Source organism: Euprymna scolopes, chromosome 40 (assembly GCF_053919585.1).
Source record: "Euprymna scolopes isolate OS-2025 chromosome 40, ASM5391958v1, whole genome shotgun sequence".
In the NCBI taxonomy this organism is placed as follows: domain Eukaryota; kingdom Metazoa; phylum Mollusca; class Cephalopoda; order Sepiida; family Sepiolidae; genus Euprymna; species Euprymna scolopes.
This window is the reverse complement of record NC_136521.1, coordinates 30,806,207-30,832,597: the sequence shown is the minus strand read 5'-3', so window position 1 is coordinate 30,832,597 and position 26,391 is coordinate 30,806,207. Positions and strand designations below refer to the sequence as shown.

At 30.8% G+C, this 26,391-nt stretch overlaps 1 protein-coding gene across 2 annotated transcripts in view; it reads left to right on the top strand.

Annotated features, from left to right (window-relative positions):
- The window catches only part of LOC145265463 (uncharacterized), a 69,444-nt gene that overhangs the window by 36,674 nt on the left and 6,379 nt on the right, over positions 1-26,391 (top strand). For both annotated transcript variants that reach the window (XM_080121326.1, XM_080121327.1), the window contains 3 exons: positions 2,882-2,922; positions 22,704-22,808; positions 26,029-26,162. In XM_080121326.1, the coding sequence (XP_079977452.1) occupies positions 2,882-2,922; positions 22,704-22,808; positions 26,029-26,162 (280 nt within the window). The remainder of the gene's footprint in view (positions 1-2,881; positions 2,923-22,703; positions 22,809-26,028; positions 26,163-26,391) is intronic.

Sequence of the window (26,391 nt, the reverse complement as noted above, 5' to 3'; positions counted from 1 at the left end):
AAACTGTTTTGCTGTATCAATTTTTCAGTGTGGCTCTACCAGCATCATACTCCAGCCAGAGATCGAACCATCAACTATTTAGTTGGCAGTATGCAGCTCATACTACTAGACTACAGGATGAGCACTATCTACAATATCTATTTATATAAACATTGACAGCTGCTTTACAGTGCCCAGTTTGTTTAATAAGTTAAAAAGCAAAAGCCAAACAAAAAAAAAACAAATATTCTTTTTATTTAAAGCTAGAGGACTGAAATCCATTTTTTTTCTTAGTAATTTCATGTGTAATTTGAAAAACTATAAAGTTTGTTTCTATACTGAAAATTTATTTAATGTAAATATTGTTAAAAAAAATGTAATGATGCACTATTGTCAGTAATTTGTGGCATTTGCTGCAGATGATTAAAAAAAAAAAAAAATGGTGTCCTCTAGAGAAATAGATTGAGCAGGGTAAATGAAGATGAACTTGCCATTTTTTTTCTTAACAACGGAAATGATTATGCAGAATAGATTGGTATTTCAGGAACAACTTAAAAAATCCAACCAATTTCATATATTAGATAACTAACAATCTATAACATAATAGGATAAAAATATATTTGGGTACGACTATAAAATACATATGATAGTGAGATCCCAATTTGGATACCATTCTAATCGGGTCCATTTTGATCTGGAATGTTCAGGGTCCCATTAGTTTCTCTATTTTATATGCTGGTATGCATTGGACAACTGCAAGAAATTGAATTATAACCTATCCTATCGATCCAGGTCTTTTTTATCCTTCTTCCTCTCAAATCCATTTTTATCACTTATATTTTCTTTATGAATTAAATTACCTCAACTCTTGTACATTTATTAACCCAAGAAATCTCATCCATTGTTTCAATGTGGTCATACGATTAATATGATCACGTCGAAATAGTAAGATATGTTCTTGCATCAAATATGTTCTGCAAAAATCATACTATTTAATCTTTCTGAAGTAATCAGAATTACCGCCTATCATTAAGACTGGCATTACACATCATATTGTCATATCATTTCTCTCCACATGTTCTCACTCATGTTATATCATCATACACATGCCTAAGATTCTTGGTCAACAGAGATAATGTTCTGTGGCTGGAAATGACTGAACTTAGTTTATCCACTTCTAACTCTTGCAATTACACTATCACTTGCTCCATCCCATGCTCTAATCATATCATCAATGGATCAAATATAATTGAGTTACACACTATTTACAAAATGTACGCCTACAAAAAATGTAACTAAATATAATGATCGGCTGCAATAGAAAGTTTGACTCCAAAAGTTAAGACAACATCCAAGTTTTAAATGAAAATACCTTTTATTCCTCTATGCTTAAAAAGAGATCGAAATGGTTGACTGTTTTTATAAAATGCAGCGTGTGATCCACTTTAGTTGCTGTATTGATTTCCATTCTCATGAATAAGAAACAAAATTGCGTTCATATTGTAAGAAATCGTCCAATGATTTTTATATTCCTACATTGATTGCTTCTGATTGGCTGTATACTCTCTATGCTATCTCAGTCTTTTAGTTTTTATAGCTAGGGCGTGTAGTTTCTGTACTATTTTTCTTTTCCCATTTTTTTTTTTTTTTTTCTTATTCACTAAATATCAGAACAGGCCCACTACCAAGCTGTTGGCCAACAAAGTCCAACTGAAAAACTAGGAATCCCTAATAACCTGCAATCATATACATTTATCCTGTACACTAATCTAGTCTTTTTGTCCTCGCTTACAAAGTAGGATTATGGTCTGGTATCTGTTCTGTCTTCAATAGAATGAATAATTAACTGGATCATTTTTTGAATTTTTTTCTAGCATTAATTTTGGTGAGATCGATATCCCTACATAAAAAAGACCAATACTGTATCTAATTTTTCCCTTGTGTAGAGACAAGTGAATCTATTAATATTATACCAGTAATGACAGTGGCACACTCTTAATGTCATATTATTTTATACTTTGTTCATTATTCTGCTGGATTCTTCATTTACTTGTGAAAGCCAGAATTTTTCTACTAAAGATCTTCATAATCCGGTAATATTATATGCTTCTCCAGCTAATGCCTACCTCGGTATATTAATGAGGAATGGTGTTGCTCTATGTTATAATTAAACTAGGCTGAAATTGAAGGAAATTCACCATATTTAATTATTTTTGCACACTAAACTCTAGGCTGGTTTGTGATGTCTACTTTGATAGGAAGATGAACTTGCAATTTTTTTCTTAACGTAATATTGGGGCAAAAATGTTGAAACAAATTAACTCCAAATGATATATTAAATGTTCAATGAGCTGGGGGAGTGGTGTATACCAACAATAGCAGAAATAAAATAGTTAATGGATGTTATTGATTGATGTAACTTTGGACCTTCAGGTGTGTCTTGTTAAACTCAGGTAATTTACCCATAATTTTTAACTAAACTCTCTATTTAATCCACTTTATCCGCTGCAATATGGATCCACCTGGCGTAACTGATAAAGTGCAAGTTAATAATTAATACTAGGTGATAGTCCGTACTAAGAATATAATTAAAAATTATTAAAGATAGCAATGATTAGATACTTTTATGTAATCATTGCTGATGGAAAGAAAACAATCTACCCTCATGGATTGAATAAAAGGGTTTGATTCAAAGTTCAGTACAAATTTTTCGAGTGTGATATGATACACCTGAAGACGGTTGGCATTGTCCGAAACAGAATAACATCCAAGATAAGATCAGACATTTTAATGATCCAAATAATAAAAAAATGAATTCTTATCGAAAATTTTCAGAAATATAACCCCCCCCCCAAAGTTTTTTTCTGGATTTCACCATTTTTATTCATGCCTTGTTTTACAGCGTATGCCTTTGTGGACTATGAAGATAGGAGAGATGCAGAGGTATGTGTCCTATTTTTTTGATAAACTCAAAGAAATGTAAAATTAAACTTTTTTTTTTTTCTTTCTTTGTACTTTTGTTTGTTTTGGGGCCATTTGGTCATTAACAATGGTTGAATCTTTTTTTTTTTTCTTTATGGTCAAATTTAATAGTTTATATCTTGATTAAAAAAAAAAAAAATACTCAACTGCACAATATTTTGCATTTATGTTTATATAAAGATGCTAGAACTCCTTTTTGCCATTTTGCTGTCTCAATTCATAAGTCCCAATATAAAACAAAAGTTAGTGGCATAAGTTGTCTTCTTGGCATTTGTCACATTTTTGTAAAGTTGCTGTTAACTTGGATCCTTGCAACCTGTAAATCTAAATTTAATTCTGAACAAATACCATGTGTAGAGTACGGGATAGTTAATCGCAGTTGTAAACAAAGTATAAACCACTAGCGTCTTCCTCTTAGACAATGTTGCATCTCTATACTGTTTTACAAATACTCCAATGGAATGTGCTCTGAACTCCTTGCATTTATACTCCCCTGATGTAGATACTCCTGGCAAAATGCTACTCCTGAAGAAGTTTAATCTATTAAAGTATTTTATTTAGTCATTTTTTTGGCATACACATATCCATAGATGCCGAAAATCTACTTTAATAGTTTCTTCCTTTGGACTGCCAGATTTTAAAATTCCCTCCATTCCTTGACTGTACTAATATGCCAAAGTTTAATAAATATAATGTGAACAGACGTCTCTCTCATCTCCTCAAATAGTTCCCAAATAGTAGCCCCTTACATCCAAGTGGCAATATGCCTTGTTTGGGGTGACCAAGTGTAAAAAAAAAAAAATTAATAATTTATAGCAAATGCAGTAGATTTTTTACCAACCTGGATATTTTTAATGTGTGGAATATTTTTTATTTAAAAATTTTACAAGTCTCCATAAAGGCACAAACTAAAATGACTGCTGAGGTGATGGTTTTTGTTTAGTAATTTCATTTTTTTACTAAATTAGTGAAACCTCCACCCCAGCACCCATTTTGTATTTTTTTTTTGTTTGTTAAAACACAAGAACACATTAAGTGTACAAAAGTTGGAGAATCTAATTCTGTATTTTGTTATTATAATTTTTTTTTTTTTTTTTTTAATTTTTGAGATAAGAATTGATTATTCAGACTAATGTTCTCATCTTGAGTGTTATTCTTGCACATTTCGGCTAATGTAACCTTCAACCTTTTTTTAGGTGTATTTTGTCAAGTTCTGAGAATCTGTACAGAAATTCTAACATGGCTGATGAAATAATAGAATGCTATCCCCATGGATTGTGTTTCGTTCCAAATTCTACAGATTCTACAGTTTGATAAGGTGCGCCTGGGAACACTAGTCTGAATAATCTAAATACAAATTTTATTTTTTGTGTTTACACATTCTTAACTGTTAACCATTCTAGACTTGGTATTGCTTGGTCTATTGAGCCATTATAATTTTGTTTTTATTGACATCAATCAAAATTGTTGATAGCAAAGATGACAGCTATTTTAATGTTTGCTGCAGATAAAAAAGATGGCAAAAAAAAAAAATAAACCGAGCTAGATGAAGTATAAATAAAGTAAATAGAAAAAAATTCTCAACATAGACCATTGCTCTAACGAAATGTCTATGCAGAATGAATTTTACATTCTTGGAATCTTCAAGAATTTGGTATTTTTCTATAAATCCTTTTCGTATTTCCAAATTGTTTACTTTGACTCAAACCAATTTTTCAATGTATTACTTAAAATGATAATTCTAGTATTTAAAAGAATGAAAAGCAGTTATGTTTCTACCATAAATTTAAAAGTATTTCTATTTATTAAAAATAAAATGATAAATGGATATTAAGCATCCTGAATATGACCTGCATCCAGTGATGATTTTCCCTCCTCTAACTTGGGAGTTTTAAGGAGTGTGGCATCATCCCTTGTCATTATTCACATTATCACTCTGATCCAGTCGTAGTAGTTGTTAGGGCACCTTCTCAGGCTTTACCTTTTTGAGAAGGGGTTATTGCTAATCACATGTGGATTGCTTAGGCATTTATTACATGCCAAAATGTGCTTCTATTGTGTTGACTTAAAACCTCAACTGACATTTTTGTCTAAACTCGTGGAAAGGTAAATAAAATCTCATGACCTGATTACTTCCCTTGAATATAAAAGTATTTTTTGGTGAATAAGGTAAAAAGTCTCCATTCTAAAAGTTTTCTTTTTGGGAATAAGTATTTTCTGAATAAAATGAGCCAAAATAAAATCTATTCATGCCAATAACCTGTTGAAAGGAAGAAACAAAAAAAATAAGTTAGTTTAGATCAAGTATTGGTAGACTGGTTGCTATTTGGATCTGGCTTTGAAAGTACAGCAAATTGAGTATTTAAAAATCTTGTTATATTATTGATTTAAATAATGGTCAGCTGTTGAGGTGATAAATTGTTTTTTTTTTTCTAATCCTGTAGAACAGTTGGGATTATTGCTTCAAAGATGAACTTTTTTTAATTCAGGGGAGGTGGCTTGATCCGGCCAGTGCAGAGTTTTTTATATAATATCTGAGTAACCTTGTTAGATATACTTTTTGCAATTATCAATTTTTCAATCAAAAATTGTTTAGTACTCATTTTATAAAAATGTAAAAGTGTTTAAGCAATTTATATTTTATACTTGTCTAAATCTAAGCATTTTTTTGGTAATTGCCCCCCACCTCCCCTCTATATAAACCTTTTTTTTTTTTTAGGTTTTAATAGATTTTTCTTCAAAAAATTTTTGTGACCAACTTAAGATTTGAACTTTATCCCCCCCTTCTCATTTTGTCAACTTGATTTTGACAAAATAAAATTGAATTGTTCAAATTAAGATTATTAATCAAATCTTTATTTTCAGCAGAGTAAGTTTTGTTTACATATTTTTATGAATTGGAGCCAATTTAGAAATTGAAGATAAATATGCAAAAAAAAAAAAAAATTCTACCCCCCCCCCCCCAAAAAAAAGTTATTTGCAGTGCTATATGAAAAAAATTCAATTTTAGTTAAAACAAAAAAAAAAGAATCTGCTGTAAAGTTCTGAGTTGTTTTTAGACTTGAACATCTTCAATTTCTTTAGTGTTTTTTTTTTTTTTTTTTCTGAAAATTTTTTCTTTGTGCTGAAATCCAACAATTAATAAAAAAACAAAAAGAACTTGTCTCACTACATCTTTCTATTCCCATATGATAAAAGCTTCTATCCCCCACCAGTGATAATGCCAATTAGTAAGTCTTGTCAAATGTACCCATGTTTACCTCAAGGCTCTGAGTTGAAGGTAAGATGTCAATATGGTCCAATTTTTATTCAATCATGTATTTTGAATTTTTTTTTTTTTTTTTAACTCAGACCTGTTCTTTCTTTGCAGACCTCCCCATTGTATTGGCCAGGTCTTTTACGCCACAATGAAACCTTTTTCTCTCTCAAGATGTCTGATAGCTTTTGAACAAAACTAGGTTTTTGCAATTTAAGCAGTTCTACTCTTTCTACTAGAACTCCCCATTGTTGTTCACTGGCAAATGCTCTTCCCTCAATTCAGTTTTAGCATTTAAGAGTTTCCGACCAGGATTTGTAAACTTGTTTTTTCATTGTACACAGTCTAATCACTTGAACATATACGACTAAAACTATACAGTTTGGAATAACCTCTTCCCCTCACAATATTGAACAAGATGGCTGCCACAACCATACATTTTTATTTTATGTACATTTTAATAACTAAATAACTATTCAGTTTTTCATTTACAACATTGCTATTAGCAACAGAATAATCATAAATTAGGATATGAAATCATGCAGAAGAAAAGATTTGTGATGCAATAGATAAAAGTTCTAAGTAATAATCAATTCTCAGTGAGTTTTCTGGGTATTGAAGGCTCATTCCCCGGTATGGGTGATACTAAGCCATTAAAGTTTCCACTGTATTGCTAATGCTATTTATGTTGGCTAACAATCAGTTCTAAGGTACAGATAATACTAAGAATAAAATAAACATTTTAATACTTTTACCTGCTCATGGCTAACTGAATGAGAAGTAGTAAAACGTTCGGTTTGAAATTCCATATGAAGAGTTCAATGGTGGACAAAGATTTTCACTGAAAAGTGTTCAATATTACAACGTCTGAAATATTGTGAAAATAACAAAGTTGTCGTTTACATTACAAGAGTCTGGGCCATTTTTTTTAGTTGGTTCTATGCAGTTCTAGAAAGTCTATCTTCCCAAGTCTTTGAAAAGATGTTTATTGCTAATCTGATGCATTCTTAGCAGAGAATGTGGATGGGGCTACTCAAGAAGTATTTGTATATGTCTCTTTTCTGTAGACTTTTCAATCCCCACTTTCTGAGATTCATATTTTTCCTGTGGTGGGAGGGAGATAAATGTCAAAGTAGAATCTGAATAATTGTTTGAATAATTCCATAAAAATATAAATTAAAGTTTCATTTTCTCCCCCCCCCTCTCCAATACTGTATATTTTGCTCGTCCGCAATCCCTTACTCTTATCTTATCTTGATAAGAAAATAGATGGTTTCTAGTTGTGAAAACATAAAAATGGTCCAATTTAAAACTCTTAAATGCTAATCATGTATTTTGTGTCTGTAAAACAAAATCTTTTGAAGGTTCATCAGATTTTTTTTTTATAGATTTCAATTTGTTTGAAACTTTTTATACTGTATTAGAATTGTCAGTTGTAGCCTTTCTTAGAAAGTTTTCAATGTCTTATTTAAAAATTTAACTCCATTCTCATATGAATAACAAGATATAAATTCTTATATATACCAATTTTTGTTTCCAAGTGAATTTTTTTTAAATTTTTGGTATTGACCCCTTTTACCTCCATTAAAGTTATAGTTTATCTTTTTGTACATTTAAATATTTTAAACTTGTTGAAAGTTTTTTTTTTAAATTTAATCCTAATATTGTTTTAAAAAAAATGTTAATTCTTTTAATGATTTAAAAACAAAAATTCAATCTTGATTTTTGTATCACTAATTCTTTGGACAGTGCGTTGGAATAACAATTAAATTTTTTAAGAAATAATTTAAACTGCTGATTGTTGATTTATCATGTTTAGAGCCCCTAATATGGTTGGAGTATGCAGTTTGGTGCTCGAAAGAGTCCATCCCCTCCCCTTACTCTTAGATGCAACCTTCCTGGTGAGCTGTCTAGCTATATTGTATGATCGACAAAACTGGACTGCTATTCTTCTTGCCAGTTTGATCTGACCAAGGTAAAGGTTATTAATAATAGCACCGTTTTCAGAAAGAGGTAAAAAAATTAATTTATCTTCAGGGTTCACTTAACTTTCATTGTAAAATAAGTCTCTTTATATCAACTGAAGGAATCCTGCTTTTAGAATATAGACTTGTTTCTACAGAATGTAAGAATTTTTCATTTGCACTAAAATATACAGTGTCCATTTTTCTCTATTCATTTAACATCATCCCCCCCCCCCGCCTTTTTTTAAGCATTTCACAAACTTACTCTCCAGTCCTCAGAGCTCAGCGAGTCAACCATCTTTAAATTTCACCCTGAATGATCTTGTCTATTCACTTCCTTTCAAGTTTTTTTTATTTTTGGTTGGCCAAACTTTCTATGATTCTAGAAATCCATTGTTCTACAAATGTTTATCCAGGAGGATGAATGCTCCACTTGACCATAACTAGCACAACCATTTCACCATTCAGTTAACTTCTGCTGGACAAATGTAATGCTTTCTGCAATTCTTTCGATCGTGTTTGGTTTAGTAAAATTTCACATTGCAAATCCATCTAATCATGGATCTGTCCTTATGCTGCAGGCAGGTGGGAGAATTGGTTAGAAATATAATAGACAAGTTACGCCTCACTTTATTTTTCCAAATTTATTTTCCCACTAATCACTCTAAATATGGTAATCAACAATCTGCATTTTGTGGTTAAACTACAAATACAAGCCACTTTGAAGTTCTGCCATTTGAAGTTCTGCCATTTGAAGTTCTGCCATCGTTAATTAGTAAATTTGCTAAATAAGACCAATAGAATATAAATTTTATATTTTTTATATTCATCTATAAAGTTTAATTTGTAGTTATTACTGCATTTTCTATGAAATCAAAATATCTCTTGTAGATTAAAACAAAAAAATTAATTCATTTAAAGCTTGTCACGTGAATATCCTGTTTGAAAGTGAAAAGAAGGATACAATAATGTTTGGATATTTAAGAATCCATTTTCTAACATTTATTAATCTTCATTACATATCATTGGAAGTTGAATGTAATGCTACTACTTTTCACGTCTATTATTCAATGGCAATTTAATATCTAAAATAATAAAAAGCTTTATTGTCTTACTACCCGACATTGTTCAAGATGCAATAAAGTCCTATCTTTTTGCTTTGAAAAACTCTTAAATTAAAAATAAGTTTTGATTTTTGTGAATAGCAAAGTTTTTCATAATATAGATCGTCTTGGCCAATGAAAGAAACTAGCGAAGTGTTACTCGATTGTCAATTGAAAATTTTCTAATCAGAAACACTTTGATTTATCAGCTTAAATCTTATCAAGATTTTGACCAATTGGAGTCATTATCTAAATTTCTTGTAAATTTCGATTTTGTGTTCTTTTTAAAGTATTGTTTTACTCTAAAAAAAAGTGTTTTAGGAAAAATTGTTTTAAAAATCTATCTGCATTATCAGTGTTTTTTTTTGTTTTTTTTTTATAAACAAATTTTTCACATTTTATATATCACATTTTTATAAAAGTTATTTATTTTTATTTATTTATTAAAAAAAAATCTTCTTTTAATCCCGCCCTCCCCTCCCCCGTTCAGTAAAACACTTGCAAGCAATTGGATATATTTAATCCTTACATTAGTCACTATTCTTCTCAGCTTTCATTTTTGAGATAAACTTTTTAATGCAAACTCAAAATTACGTATTTGATCTGAAAAAAAAAACAAAAATAATTTTCAGCTTCTCTTGAAGTAGTGTTATCTTAAACGGTGTTTAATCTAGCGTCACCCTTCATCATAATACCAGACTTTATATAGTACAAAAGATCAAATATCTCTTTGTAAGATCCAGATTTCTCATCAACAAATACCAATTCTGTAGAAGTTCGCAGAATCATTTTAAATGGATTAAGACTTCAAGAGAATGCATTGAAAATAAGTTAATTTGCTTTTTCTGTTCAAATGCTATATTGATTGTGGGGTTCTTGTTCAGAATTTTCCTTATATTTAAAAAACAAAAATAAGAAAAATCATGATTGTGACAAAACGAAAATATATTTCAAAGGCACATAAATTGATCAAGTATATTTAAGTAAGAAAATCGAATTTTATTAGGAAGTGAGGATGGAGAGTTTCGTTCCACCATCTAAAATAAACAAAGGAAGATAACTCGATTTAAACTTCAAAGAATTTTTTCAACCTTGTAATGAATGATTTCCCATTAATCACTTAAAATTGTAATTATATATATATATATATATAAGAACTACTTGATCAAGTTGCATGATTTTTAGAATATGATCTCTCCATTCCGTGATAGGTAAAGATTTCTTTTGTATTTGTTTTTTAATATAGAGATAATTCTGGACAATTGCCTCAACTAGTCTTCATGCATCCCAGCATAATGCAATGCACAAAATAGAGCGTTTCCATATGCCAATGACTCTGTCTGGTGAGGATGCAAATCTTAAGGTTACAATTGATATCCATGAACATCGACAGAAACACAATGGATCTAGAGGAGTAAACTGTGACCACAAATCGTGCTATTTCATTAGTAGCAGTAATTCTAGTTGAATTCATCAATAAACTGATCTTGTTCTGAAACACAATATGGCTTTGCAAATGATCATGCACCACGAAACATATACAGGTTTAGTGTGTTGCATATACAATATTAGCCATGAGATAAAGCATAATTTGTTTCACTGTCAGTTAATGAATGATGCAAGGCAAAGGTAATAAACTCAAAACTGGTGATGGGAACTTACACATATGTTCCCATTTTTCACTGCATTTTAGTTGATGTTACTCTTTTGGTGGCCGCTTTTTTTACTTTTAGGTTGTAAAATCACCATATGAAGGCTTAACTAATAACTTATTTTATAATACCAGAACAGATTTCATTTGAAATATACATGATTAAAATAGAAATTAGGCAATTAGCATTCACCTCAGCATGCAGCAGATGTGGTTACAGAAGAATTTAAGGTTCTTGCCCAGAATTCTTCCATATTAAAAAAAAAAAAAAAAATTATATACATACCAGTAATGAAACAAAAATATATTCCAAAAATCACATAAATTGATGAAGTAGTTGTATTTTTAAATAAGAAAATCAAATTTTATGAGTAAGCAAGAAACGACTCGTCTGTCATGTTGAAAAATCTTTTAAAAAAAGGGGGAGATAACTCAACTCCTACATATTGTAATGCTTACAAATTTCTATTAATTGCTTAAAAATGATTTCCTTTATAAAAATAAAACTACTTTTATCAATTTATGTAATTTTTAGAATATGGCATTTTTATTTTGTCATGGGTATGTACATCCTACAGCCTTTTTATATTTTGCTTTTTAATATGGAGGAATTCTGGACAAAACCCTTAAATTTTTCTGTAACCACATTTTTGTGTGTAGAGGTGGATACTCCACAGGGTTGCATACCATACAGCTGTGTTATTAAGTAGCCATCACTAAATTTTTTACTATTCTAATAATCATTTTAAAAAATGTCTTTCAGAATGAAATGCTCCCTTCATGAATGTAAGCTTTTGAATTACCAAATATTTTCATATGTAAAATATTTTAGTAATTTAAAAAGATCTTGGTAATAAGTTATATAAAAAAAAATTAATAAAAATTTAACATAAAAATTTTTTAATGGCCATAATTTAATGAACATTTCAATAAAATAAAGTACTTTTAGAATGCTACTACTCATGGCCTACATTATTATAGTAGGCCATGTACTACTACAGCAAAGAAATGTTATTTCAAATTTATCAGAAATATTTTGATTTACTGGAATGCTTATGAATCATTTGAAGCGTGTCTATTGTAAAACTTATTTTTGTTTATGTATTGAGATTTGATTGCATAAAACCATATTTTCTACATAACCATATAAGAATAATTTTAGTAAAACGGTCAAGACACTTAAAAACTTTGTTTTCTGTTTGTTTGTTATTTTTTTTTTTTTTTAAATATTTAAGTCATTTTTTAAAAAAACATGGCTATCCCTAGGTCACCATTTCTTAAGTTAGTATAATTTTTTAAGTTAAGTTTCTAAGTGGAAAAATTGTTTTAGTTAAATTTTCTATGTAGTTATCCCAATATTGAAAAATTCCATATGTATATTAAATATTTTTAAAAATTCAAATGCACTTAATTTAAAAAAATTTTTTTTTTTATTTAAAATTTTTTTCGTTTAGTTAAAATTTATTTTATATATAGCAGCAAAAAAGTTATTTCTTCTATCCCTCTTTTCTAGGCCAAATACATTTTTTTTTCCCTTTGTTTTATCCTTTTTTAATCAAATATTCTATCCTTCTCTTGGGTATATTCACTGATGACCAAGTATATACAATTTTTTTTTTTATATGCTTTAAAAGCATTACAAATATTTTTTTAAAAGAAAAAAACTAAGTTTATCTCAAGTTGCAATTTTAAACTTGTATTTGAATTCTCGTGACTGTTTTAAGGTTGTTTTCCAAATAGTGTTTTGCATGTGTATTTAATACATTTCATTTGTGGTAAACTAGCCAAAAGCCGCACCCGATCCGGTTTGCGACCAAGCATGATCCGATAGCCAGGCCCGTTATCGCCTTTGGTATTAGCCATGTCCCATGGTCTCCCTTGCCAGTTCCAAATCCTGACCATGCTTACCTGACCATACCACCATGTGACCATGTCCATTATGAACATTTCCATCTATCCATGACGTGGTGGAGAGCTGCCAATCCCACCGCCCTGGCCATGGCTGCTTCCAAGCGTCTGTCTGCCATTGGTCCCATGGTTTTCAGTATGTCATGGCAATATCTGCCACTTTTTGTCATTGTCTCTTCAATTTCTGCATGTCTTAATAATAACATCACTTTATTATTTGTTGTGTTAATTTCTAGATTTCTACAATTCTTGCCTCTGTCTTTAAAAAAAAAAAAAAAAAATTATTATACCCATTATTTTTTTTTCTTTCTCTCCTAACCCCTTATTTGCACATAAGTATCTATACTTACCTATTTATGTCATCTAATGATAGGGAGGCTGATATCATGGGCAAATGCTTTTAAGTAAATCGGTAATAGTGATTTTTTTTTTTTTTTTTTTTTTTTTTTTTGCATGTCTGGTTAACTCATTAGTGCCCTTTTATTTTTCTTTAATTTATTACTAAAAAGCTTTTGTAAATGCAATATTTGGGCAAAATCACTTGCAAATATTTACTTTATAAGATAGAACATTCATTTATGCTATGTAAGTTGGTTATAAGGACTAATTAAGAAATTTCTTTAAATAAATGAAATTGATAACCTTCCACTCTACATTTTCACAGTATATAGAAAATTAGTCCGACATGGTGTCAATGCTGAGTATTGACAACATGTCTGACAGTAAATCTAATTATTTGAAAGACTCTACGATTTTTATGACTATCTATAGATATCTCTGAAAAAATACAAATGTTACTGAAATATTAACCTTCTTGTCTTAAAAAAGGACCATGGGCGCTAATGGGTTAATAAACTTGAAATTAAAAAAAACTTTTGATTCTAATTCTGGAAACTTCTTTGCTATCTTTTATGTAAAATAATTTTAATAAATTAGAATTAATAACGATATGTGATGAATGTGTAATGCGAGTCTTAAAGACCTGATTAGACCTGATGGAGATTAAATCTGGACAGTATAGAGAGATGTATGCAAAACAACTTTGAAGTTACGGCCATGGTGAATGAATCGATGAGAGTTCTTGGATTGGTAGATGTAGAACAGTTGAGGTAGCAAGTTCAGTTCATAAAGGAAAGCCAAGGAAAAGATGAAAGAAAATAAGGATGGATTTGAAAGAAAGAGGGATAAAGATCTGGACAGAAATAAGTTAGGTTCTAAATGCTGTTAAACACCTATCAATGTGTAAAACTGGGCATTAAAACGAATGTGATAATGGATGGTAGTGGGGTCCATTGCTAAAATGGAGAATGGCAAGACAGCTGGGTCTTCCTGTATTGCCGTAGGTGTCGAAAAAGCCTGGAATGGCTAGTGCTACTTTAGTGGTTGATCTTGTGAACAAACTAATAAAAAATGGCAGAATTCTTTCAGCGTGAAAAGACGGTCAAATTAAGCTATAATCGTAATCACGTTAACATAGATGGTTGTTAAATAACCATTAAGCAAGGTTTAGCCTGGTCAGTACCAGATAGGTGACCATTTGGGAATACCAGGAGCTGTATGTAGAACAACCTCAACATCTCCTTGTAAGAACTGCAAAACTCTAAGGTCAGATATACATGTGACTGGAAACTGCTTGTGAATTTAATATCCCCATGACATTTCAAAAATCTTTCCTTACCCGACACCTTCACTGGTTCGACTACTCTCTTCGATGACACTGATGTAGAAGAGAAGGAAAACATGGAACAAAATAAAGATGGATTTGTGATAGATCTGCCCAGTGATAGGTTAGTTTGGAAGTCAATTTCTTAAAAGCAAAGTTAGTCTTTGTGTGTTTACAACCATTTCTTGAATTTTTTTTACTGTTGATGGATGACTGACGAATTCGAAGTACTCATGACAAAAAATGGAAAAACAAACACCTGATATTTACACCAATTTGACCAAAATATTAATTTGGAAAATTGTAAAAGAAAATCTCAAATAAAACATGCATTGAATGGCGGATAAAGAAATAACTATGTTGATTGATTTTTATAAGTTTTAAAATGTTTAAATATGTATTTTGTTTCATTGACCATTTTGGTATTTAATTTAAATTGTGTAGCATGCATCCATCTCTGTGATTGCATTGTTTTCCAAGAGTTACATTAAAAAATGGCAATGTTTAGGATTGCACACCAAACATTATTCCAATCTGATTTTGCACGTTTTTTGCAATTTACCAAATAATCTGTCTTCCTGCTTAATCATCAAGTTTTATTAAGCCTCAGATTGTAACATTTTATGTTACACAAAAATTTGCTCATGGTCATTTTCGTCAATGCATACTTGCACATCTTAGCTCCCACCAGTGAGCGATAAAATTACACGTCCGTTTTCGGTCATGAGCGATCAAGACCTAAATCAATAATAACGGTCTTTTTATGCATACGTTGTGTGGGATTATTCATACATGCTTGTTGTCATTCACGACTGGCCATTATCTTCTTGTAGTTGTTGATCTTCTGTTAAACTTAAGATAAATACTAGTGCATGAGAATACATAAAGATTAGCTGAGTTTTCAAGGTTTTATTTAGAGAGTTTACTTAGGTGGGAGAGACCACATAACTATTAACTTAATTTTCTTAATCTTAAGGCTGGGAACTGAGAGATGCAGATGGGAAAAATCTTGAGGAAGCATTCACTTAGACTATTTCTACATTGTCAGATGCATTTATACCGCAACTGCGTCTCCAAACATTGTGTATTCACCTGAATACATAACATCTCTATCGTCATATCATTCGATGCTACATTTCTAGCGTGTTTTGTCTAAGGATATAACTTTTGACTCTCTTCAATCATGCCACGTACAACTGGATATATTTCCATTTGCTGTCAGGTTATCCTGACATATACTATTGTGACACTTGTCAAAATTTATACTGGTTAACTTAATCGCTACTTACTGGTGTACAGTTCCAATATATAACAAAATAAATCACCATTAATTCAAATTAAGAACGTGAAAAATTCAACTCTCATCTAATAGTGTCTGGAGCACAGTTAACTGTAGCTTGGGAAGAGATTCATGTGTGAAAGAATGATATGCATCATTGTGTGCGGACTGTGCAAAAAGGGAATGTGATATCCATTTAGGTCTAATGTCATTCGACACTCGATAATTTATTTCCTCTTAAAAAATAAGCAGCACTGGCCACAAATTGGATTCACGTTATGTTCAAAGAACTTAACAGATATCAAACTAAATTTGGTCACACCATAAACAAAGATAAAACCTGCGTAGCAAACTTCTATTCGACATGTTTATACGACATCAAACAGCAAGTGTTGATGACGTGTGTCAATGAGATTTTATGAATTTGCACTGAAACTATTACCAATTCTACTAGATAGTTAATGAGGACAAGCTACTGTACATGGTATCACATGTTACAAAATAAAATTTATACGCAAATCCTTAAAATAATTTAATATTTTTGATGGGATTTTTCTTTTCTTTTTTTTTTATCTTTAAATTATAAACATGCATAATGACAGCATATTCTTTTCATTGTTTGACTCTCGATTGATATCTTATATGCTTTTATATAACGTGATGTGGTTCTCGGTTGATTAACTGTCTTAACTGTCGGATATATACTCAAGAGTCAAAACAATGAAAAGAATATGCTGTTGTCACAGCCCTAATAATAATGCACGTTTATTGGGGTTGCAATGCATGTTATAAACACCAGGTCTGTGATGGGAAAAATATTTTACTTGATTTATGAGCACTAAGAATTTGGTCTCTGTATCTGGAAAAAGTAACTGCCTCTTTAAGATAAGGTTCTATGCTGAGATTGTTAGTCACTTGAGTTTTAACAAAAATCATGACCATTCCCGATAACTGACATCCTTGTTAGTTAGATGTTATGCTCATTGATTAAACAGTTCATCATTTTCAAGTGAGTTTGCTGTGTAACTCACCCAGGATAACAGAATATCCATGTATCTTTCAGCAGAGCAGGCAAATGGAGGTTTGTAGGTCAGAGATGGATGAGCCTTTAAGTTGACGGAGTTTGTGTTCGGTTGGAAGAGAAATTGAATTTACAAAATAAAACTTCGTTCTTTTTATAAAAATTTAGTATTTTTTAAAAATCTTTTCTTTTTCTCCAGAAATCTACCCAGACATTTTTTAAACTTTTCTACCCTGAGTTTTTTTTCTTTTCTCTCCATATTAGGTTTTTTTTTTTTTCTTTTTTTTTTGTGTATGATGGGTATATCTTTATATCTTCAGTCAGATATCGCATGGCAGCCTCTAATTTGGTTTTTGCCCAGCATATTTAATATGTGGGTTTGCATTAATAAAATGAAAAACAAAACAAAAAAATATCTAAATAAAGGAAGAATATATTTATATATATTTTTCCTTCGGTTTTTATTATATAAAGAAAGTTAAGCAGCTTCACTTCTACTTTTGTAAAATAAATCTTTTTTTTTTTTTTTTTCTTACTCTGTGGGTTTTAGGGATTTGTTTATTTTTGTGTTCTAAATAATAGACACCCAGAATAAAAGTAAATCTAAATTGTGAGGTGCCCCGCCCCTTCTCAACACACAAGTGTGTGTATATACTTAATTTTACAGTATCAAAAAAAACAAACCAATTAATGTCTTGGTTGACGATCACTAATTATAGCGTAATTATAGATTCCCTCATCTTACTATGATCCTTCTGTATAATTATGTTGAAAAAGCTTTTCAAGTGTCATATGTTATCAATATGCAACATATTTCTAACAAATGTCATTCATGGCTTGAGTAGTTGTAATTACTTGGGCGTTTGACAAGTTAAGATTTTAACTTGATAAATTAACAAATTTAAATTGTGTTATCCGCAGACATGCACACAAGTTCAAATGTATTGAATTAAAAAAAAAAAAACTTTTTTCTTTCAAAAGTGCTCAGTACATATGTAGAGCATTTATGAATAAAATTATATAAACATCAGAAAAAAACCTATGCAGATTAATCTGTTTCAACAATGTTAATCGTCTTGTCAGGGGCTACACACACACACACACACACACACATACGTGTATATATGCTAACCAATGCTTTTCAGGAGCTAATGGGACAAAAGGAAGAAAGTAGCAGCCCTACTCCAAATCGGTGACCCTAATTATGTACGATATGAAAAACATAGGATCTTAAGATTTCTATCATTCCAGTAATTGTAGAGACAATCAGGCTCATGAAAATAAATTGAAACAATTATGAAACTGGGAAATATACCCAATGAACCAAGTGCAAGAGATACAAAAAATTGCACTTAAAGGGATCATTAGAATCCTAAAAAGATCTCTTGGTTGGAATCTCTAAAATAGGTGAATGTCTATCATTCAATAAGATGCTACATTCCCAGAAAAACTAAAATGTAAAAAAGTGACTTGTACAGATAGTTTGAATTGTGAAAAAATGAATTTGCTAAAGCAGTTAAATTTAAAAAAAAAAAAAAAAAAAATCAAACTTAGTCTTCTATTCCTTATAACTTTTTCTCTCCAGCTCTAGGTTAAATTAATACTTATAGTGATATTCTCTATTGTTTGTAAAAGACTATTCCAATCTTCTGTTTAATAATAGTACTAGCAGAACTACCTTGTGTTGCCCAGGACCACAAAAAAAAAAGAAAACTAAAGTGCTAAGTACTGTTAAGTTTGACTGTCCATAAACAGAAGTGAGAATGGTTGATCTCTACTACCATATAAAAGGAACTTTGTGTGAGTTCGTTCCTTATGGACTCTAAAACAGCTGGGCCAATTTTTATGAAATTTTACACAAAGGTACTTTATTTACCTGGCAGTATTCTTAGCTGGGTTTTGCATCAGAATGTTTTCGATAAATATCAATTATAGAAATAATCTGATGAAAAAAAAAGGAACAGACAATTTTGACCAAAGTTAACAACCTTACACAACCTAACATCATAAAGTGCACATAATTTTTATTACCACACAAGTCGAAAGACCCAATATATAAAATCACCAGTAGGTTCTTTGATATGACGGGCATGTTTAAAATTAATGTTTCTGTTTAGAGCACAATTGAACCATGATTCTTTACTTTTTCATTTTAAACTTTAAGCAAAGCCATTATATATTAAAAATAATTTTATAACATCAACAGCATGTTCTTTACAGTACAATGTATTGTGGACTAAGTTACTGCAGAGAGGCATGTGAAGCTTTCTTTTGGTGCACTGTCCTCGACTAGAGCAGATAATCAATTTGATTTCACCGATTTTGATGACAATCAAAATATGGAAGTGTGAAACATTCATTGATCATCAATCAATCCCGGGCAACGTCGAGTCTCCTTGCTAGTACTGTATAAAATGAGAAACTGCATACAGTAAAAATAAATAATAATCAGAAACTTGGTATGAGACTTTAAACTTGTGACATTTTTGTTTTGATACAACACTTCATCTTTGTTGTCTTTACTTCAAGGAGAAATCCTTCAAGATGGATAATTTAACTTTTGTCCTCATCCAGAGTGCCCCCCCCCCCCTTTTTTTTTATAGGAGGTAAGATTTTCCCCACTACTAAAAAAAATTGACTTTGTATCTAACTTTGCCCTCATGGAGAAACAAGTAATTAGGGAAACCCAAGTAATGTTTTTGCACTGAGTTTTCATATCTCTCTTAATGTTGTATTTAAGATTTTTGTAATTTTTTACACCCACATGCAGTATATATCTCCACTCACACATCCATGTCTTTTAATGTAACCTTGAACCATGGTGGCTTAAATTAAAATTATTCCATTTGTAAAACGAGACCGAAAAAGATCTTTGTAACCTTTTATTCTGGTGTCTTTTATTTGATACGAAAATAATTTTCTTGGTTAATATATTATATCAGAATATGACATGACTTGTTGAATATTTTAACCATCTCTAAGTTTAATTGGTTTGTAAAAGTTAATTGACAAAATTTAAAAATTCTCTTTAAAAACAACAAACAAAAAAATTACTAAAAAAAAAACAATTATTTGTTTTTCTTTACTTGTTTCACTAGTATTTGCAAGTTTTGTTTTGAAATCTGTCATCATATTGAAATTTTTAATGGTAATAAATTGGAGTTGCACAAATTGGCATAAATGATTTATTTGTAAATCATTTGTACCAAATTCCAATTTTTTTTAATAAAATCACTTGGCCATTCTTCATGAGTCTGTGTTTTTCACCTCTACATGACTCCTTGATTAAGAGCAAAGTGTAGTATCTGTTCTGATACTACATTTCATCATTTCTGTACTCAGTGAAGGATAAATCATTCTAGATTGAAACAATTTTTATTCAGGGTGTCCTTGGGGGGGGGCAGAATTTTCTCCATATTAAAAGCTGACATTGTATCTAACTCTGCTCTCGTAAGGAGTAAATACAGATTTGCACATTATTTACTATTTATTTGTTGAAATATAACTTGTGATTGCTTAAAATGTTAAAAATAGCTATTTAAAAACATAATGAAATTAAATCCATCATAAATGCATTTTAGATTCTTAAAAGAATTTTAATCTGTTAATTGAAAAAAATGATGATCCTTCCATATCCGAAAGTATTTAAACCTCTCAATCTCATTTAAACTGGCATTAAAATATATAGCAAATAAATCCTCATGCATTAAATGATTGAAAAGTTTTGGAAGTTATTTTCTTTTACTAATTTTTGGTTAAAATATTACCTTAATCAAATTTCTTATAGTTTGATAACAATTTGATTTATAATCTAATGACTAATATAGCAATACAATCACCACTAAATTAGTTTTAAATTCCTATTTAAAACAAAATAAAAAATTACGTTTTTAAAAGGAGATGCAGGGATAAAAGAAAAACTAAAGGAAAAAGACCCCCAAACAATTCCTTACGGCTAAGAATAAGATGTCGTATCTATTCTGATACTACACTTGATCTTTTTTGTCCACGGTCTAGACAAAGGTAATTTTAATTTTTATCTCACTCCGACTGCTTCACTCTAATAGTTTTTTCCCTCGGACCGTTAGACTTTGGAATTTCCTCTGTTTCCTGCTTCCCCGACTGTGTTAACATGTAGAAGTTTAAATATAATATGAGCATATATCTCGCTGCTCAACTTCCCACATATCCCGGTTAATCATGATCTCAAATAGTAGCCCCCTTATGTCTTGTTTTGTGTGAAAAAGTTTGGAGTTTTTTCCCCCCACGTTTTGGAGGAGACATTAAAATCTGACCATGTGTCTAACCGCCCTCATCAGGAGCCAAGTGAATAGGAACTCCCAATCAATGCCAGATAGGTACAGAAACATTATACTTATTTTATATACTTGTACTGGCTTCTACATTCCAGCACAAGACACACAAACTAGAGAATTTGGTATTATTATACAGTAACATAATTTTATTTCCTCTTTGCCACTTCCCACTCTAAGTTTTTCACTTTAACAAAAGCATTTCCATTTTTTAATTCATCATTGAATAGGTTAAACATCTAATTCAACTATAAAGGTACCCGACCCAAGATGAATAAAATTAATTCCCACTTTTATGTTGCATTAAGAAAATTAAATTTAAGATATGCTATTAAACACTGTGTTAAACATCCAGTGTTGATCAAAATCTAATACATGATTTTGATGCTAGAAAATGTATTAAAAAAAATTCAAGGCATAAGAAGTACCAAGAAGAAATTGGAATTAAGGGAATCTTACTTATTTTATGCTGAATGACTATGGGTCCAATATAATGCAAATCCAATATATTTTAACTTTCAAATAGGAGGTTGTGTCCGTATTATTCCTCCTAAAGAAACTGAAATTTGGGAAATATTTATTGATTGATGTCTGATACTCCTTGTTAAATTCCATAAAAAAAATCTGAAGTATCTGAATTTTTCTCCCTTTGTTTAAAACTAAATATAACCTACATTACGATCCTTTACATTTAGCAGCTGTTTTCCAAAATTCATAATGATCTGCAATTAATTTTAAGATTTAATTTTGTATATAAAAACATATAAACCTACACGCATGCATAACTTTATATAATTGGAAACATGATGGTTAAAAGATCACTTGTGCAGTATTTTTATTTTTAAATATTCATTTATTTAAAATTTCTAATTTTCGCTTTATATAAAAGGCTATATCAGGATGGTTTAGACAGTACTTTTTTTTCTTACTAGTCATGACAGTGTTTTGGTGCAATCTCAAACATAGAGGTTGTATTGAAGGTAGAGGTTGCACGCAAACACTGAACTGGACGATACAACCTCTATCTTTGAGAACTAGATTGCACCAAAATACCATCAGGAAGAAAGAAAAAATTGTCTAAAGCATCCTGATGATGAAGTTTAAAATTAGAAGTTTTAAATAAATATTTAAAAATAAAAATACTTCTCAAGTTTGATCTTTTCATTGTCAGGTTTTCAATTTAATTTTCACTGTGTTTACAAGCAGTGGATTTCTATTAATTTTATTAGTTTATATATAGAAATATACAAAAAATATGTAAACCTACACAACTTTATATATATTTATATATATATATCTATATATATATATAGAGAGAGATGTTTGTCATGTCTTAATCTGCTGCTTAACTTTCTTGTATTCTTAACTCTAGCCTCCCTATCATTATTTAAATATTTTAAAGAAAATTAGAAAATTTGATTTTAAAAATTAAATGTAAATATTTTCTCATTGGTCAGAAAGTCCCACCCCTAAATTAAGTTTAAAAAAATTAACGTAGCTTTTCCAATTTACAACTTGATTTTCCTTTTCTTTTGATCTTTTTTTTGTCATTTATTTATTTCTGTGGTTTTCATTGTGTTTCAGGATGCTATAAAATATGAGAATGGCAGAGAAGTCTGTAACTCAAGTATTATAGTGGAATGGGCTAAAGGAAATCCAAGACGACCTCTCGTCAGTAATGTTAGTAATGTAAGTTTCTTTTTGTTTCTCTCTTTCTCAAATTTAAACCAAAGATAACCGTTTCCAAATTTAGTAATGATCAGTAATAATAAAGTTAGATCCACTTAAAAAGTTGGTTTTTGTCTTTTCAAATCTCAGCAAAATTTCTGCTCTACTCCATTACAAAGCCAACAAGTGAAGCATGCATGGTGCACAGTGAACAAGGCATATTTGCCCCTCCCCCCTTTAGCCCCCAAAGTTCCCAGGGGACGTCTGTTCTTGGTGAAAATGAACAAACGGTGCAGTTTTAGGCCTTAACATATGTAAATTTGAATTCTGCACCATGCAAAAAAAAAAAAAAAAAATGACTAATAATGACTATAAGTCTAATTTAGCCTCAAAAGTCCACAATTCCTTAACATATTTAAATTTGGGTTCAGCACCATGCAAAACTGCTAAATAAACCTACACAGAAAATTTGGGATAAATATGGTAAAATAGTCCCAAAAATAGTTTTTTTATTAGCCCTAAAAGAGCCCCTGGGGCACACCCAAGAGTTATCGTGAAATATAGACAAACAAAATTATATAGAAATCAATTAGTTACAACTTTCCAAAATGTTTTATAAAAATCCGAGATATCAATTTTTTAATAAGCACAAATGTGTCAATTTTAGCAATTTTAATCCGAAAAGCATCCCTAGGGAAACAACTGGAATTTTCCCGGAAAATCTGTTCTGTTACTTTTTTTACTCATATCATGTTTAATGTTTGTGCAAAATTTCAAAAAATTACAAGGCGTAGTTATGTGCAGATAGACGAACGGATAAGGATAAATTTACAGGTCCACCCTCCTTTTGTCGGGGGGACCAATTATAGATTTCAAAGTAAGATGATTGATCATTCTCATCTTGTATGTTAACGACACTTCAGCTGATGTAACCTCTGACCTTATTTAGGTGCTTCTTGTGAGAGTTGGAAATCTACATGGAATTTCAAACAAAATCCACAGGGGTAACTTGTTCTCGTTCAGTCAGCCGTAACCAGATAAGTCTTGAGTAATTCTTAATTGTATTTTTAATATTTAGCCTGTACTGTAGATGAAACCTTCAACATGAACTCATGGCATAATGGATAAAAGTGATAGTGTTTTTTTTTTATGTTGAAGCCATCAGTTTGATCTCTAAAGCTCATAAGCCTCCATTTTTATTTGTAAATAGTTTCTTGCTTCTTATTTATTTGAAATATGACAGTTCAAAGTAAATTAACAAGAAAAATTATGGATATACTTATCAATGAAAAATGTTAGTATACAGTGGTACCTCAGTACTCTACCATAATTCATTCCAGATGCTTGTTTGAACACCATGTTCGATAACCAAAACGGTATTTCCCCTTTAAATTAACTGAAATAGAATTAATTGGTTCCAGAGTTTAAAAGTCCATTTTTATCTGCAAACTTTGAGGATTTTATACATTTCATTTAATGGTAAAAGAGTGCCCATTTCTTCTTTGTTCAAATAAGACTTCAGAAGCAAAGTTTTTTTTTTTTTTTTTTTTTGTGCAATTAATTACTGTCATCGTGAGATACACTCACTTTGTTCATCATATTGAAGTCTATTGACCTTTTTATTTTTTTTATTTTGGATATCTCAAGGTCCTTTGTCGTCTCATGCAAAATCAGATTGTGTCGTTCTGGTACCACGCTGATGTGCTACAAATAACTCTGACACTGTCTAGACCAGTGGTTCTCAACCTTTTTTTACTCAGGCGCTTTTCCCTTCTTTTTATCTTGGTGGACTCATTCATAACTATTGGTCATAAGAAAATCTATTTTTCACTCGCATAAATTTTGAGGTTTTAATAATCAAAGAAATATTATATAATTAAGCTTTATTTTTAAATGAAAACTAATTTAATGCAAATAAAGTATTCTACAACAACTATAATAAGTTTTATGTTTTGCCTGTGGACCCTTAGGGTCCATGTGGACCCCGGGTGAGAACCCCTGGTTTAGACTGTCAAAGGGTTGCGATGACTTTGTTCTAACAAAGTTCACTCACATGGCAATGTCGTCAGAGTGAGATTGGTTCGTCACACTACATTTCAAAAGTATCCCGATGAGTCTGAAATACAACGTCCATTTAGGAACACCACTGCTTGTTTATATTCGAAGCGGAGTTGGCAGTTCGAACTCCGAAATTTCATTCAACTACAGAGGCAAGAAAAGCTTGAACTTTTGGTTCAAACACGGAATTGTTCGATTACCAAAACATTTGACAACCGAGGTATCACTGTACAACAAAATTTATGGAAAATTATAGAGTAGAAATTTTCGTAAAAAACTAGTAGAGGCACCCGGCCTTGCCCAGTCGTAAAATACGCTTGAATATATTTTTTATTTATGCAGATTTCATATTTTTTGTTGGTCCTCCGACAAAGGAGTGATTGAACCTAGTAATTCACTTCCATTAGTTTGTTCACACTTTTCTCAATAACCACGCCTTGAATTTTTTGGAAATTTTGCCATCATTAGTCATGGTGAAAGTAAATTTTTGCCAGAACAGATTTTGTGGGATAACTCTGGTTGTTCCCCTAGGGTAAAATTGCTCCCAAATCATTCATCCGTTCATTTGTTCGTACTTTTTTTAAATAACAATACCTTGGATTTGAAAAATTTTGCACAAACATTATTCATGGTGAATGTAAATTTTTCACCCGTGGAGGGGGGACTCGCATGCTTAGCTTGTTATAGTGTCAATTCTCTATTGATTATTATATTGTCCCAATATATAGTGGTTTAAAAAAAAAAAAAGACTTGTTCCATCAGCTAGAATCCAAACCAAAACTTATGAAGAATTCTTCGTAAAATTATTTATTTCAAGATTCAAACAAGTACGGACACCCAGACAGTCCAGCTTTATAATTAAGATCTATATACCCATCTGTCCGCACATGCATACACAGATATAAGATTGAAGCAAGTAAGCAAGCAAATTCCAGTTTTCTTTAGATAAAATTTACTATTTGGGATCCACAAACTCTGGACAATACTCATGTCAAACGAATGTGTCATAGATTATCTCCCTAATATGAAGATGCCACGCAATCTTGTCATTTGGAGTTTGGTCACTCTGCATAGTGAATTCTATTTTTAATTTTATTTTATCTGTCATGCTTCTATTTCAACTGAAATCCATATTTCTAAAAGAATTAAAATTTTATTACAATGTGCTTCTAAATTATTTCAGGGTTACGATGAATGCTACCGATGTCATCGACCCGGCCATTGGGCCAGAGATTGTCCAGATGATCGTTATTACGGTTACAGAAGGCCCGGCCGCAGCAACCATTACAGATCACCTTCTCCAAGGCGACGACGACGGTAAGTAAATTATTTTACATCGTTGGGGTGAGGGCTTTATATTTACTCATGTTCCAAAAGTCAAGTCAGCAGTATTTTTCCATATAGTGATAGTAAAGATTTTTGATGCTTGTCCAGAATTCAACCTAATTTAAAAAAGTACTGAAAAATCTTCATAATATAACAGAACAAATATATCATATTCCAAAAATCATGTAAATTGATCAAATAGGATTTTTATGAAAATCAA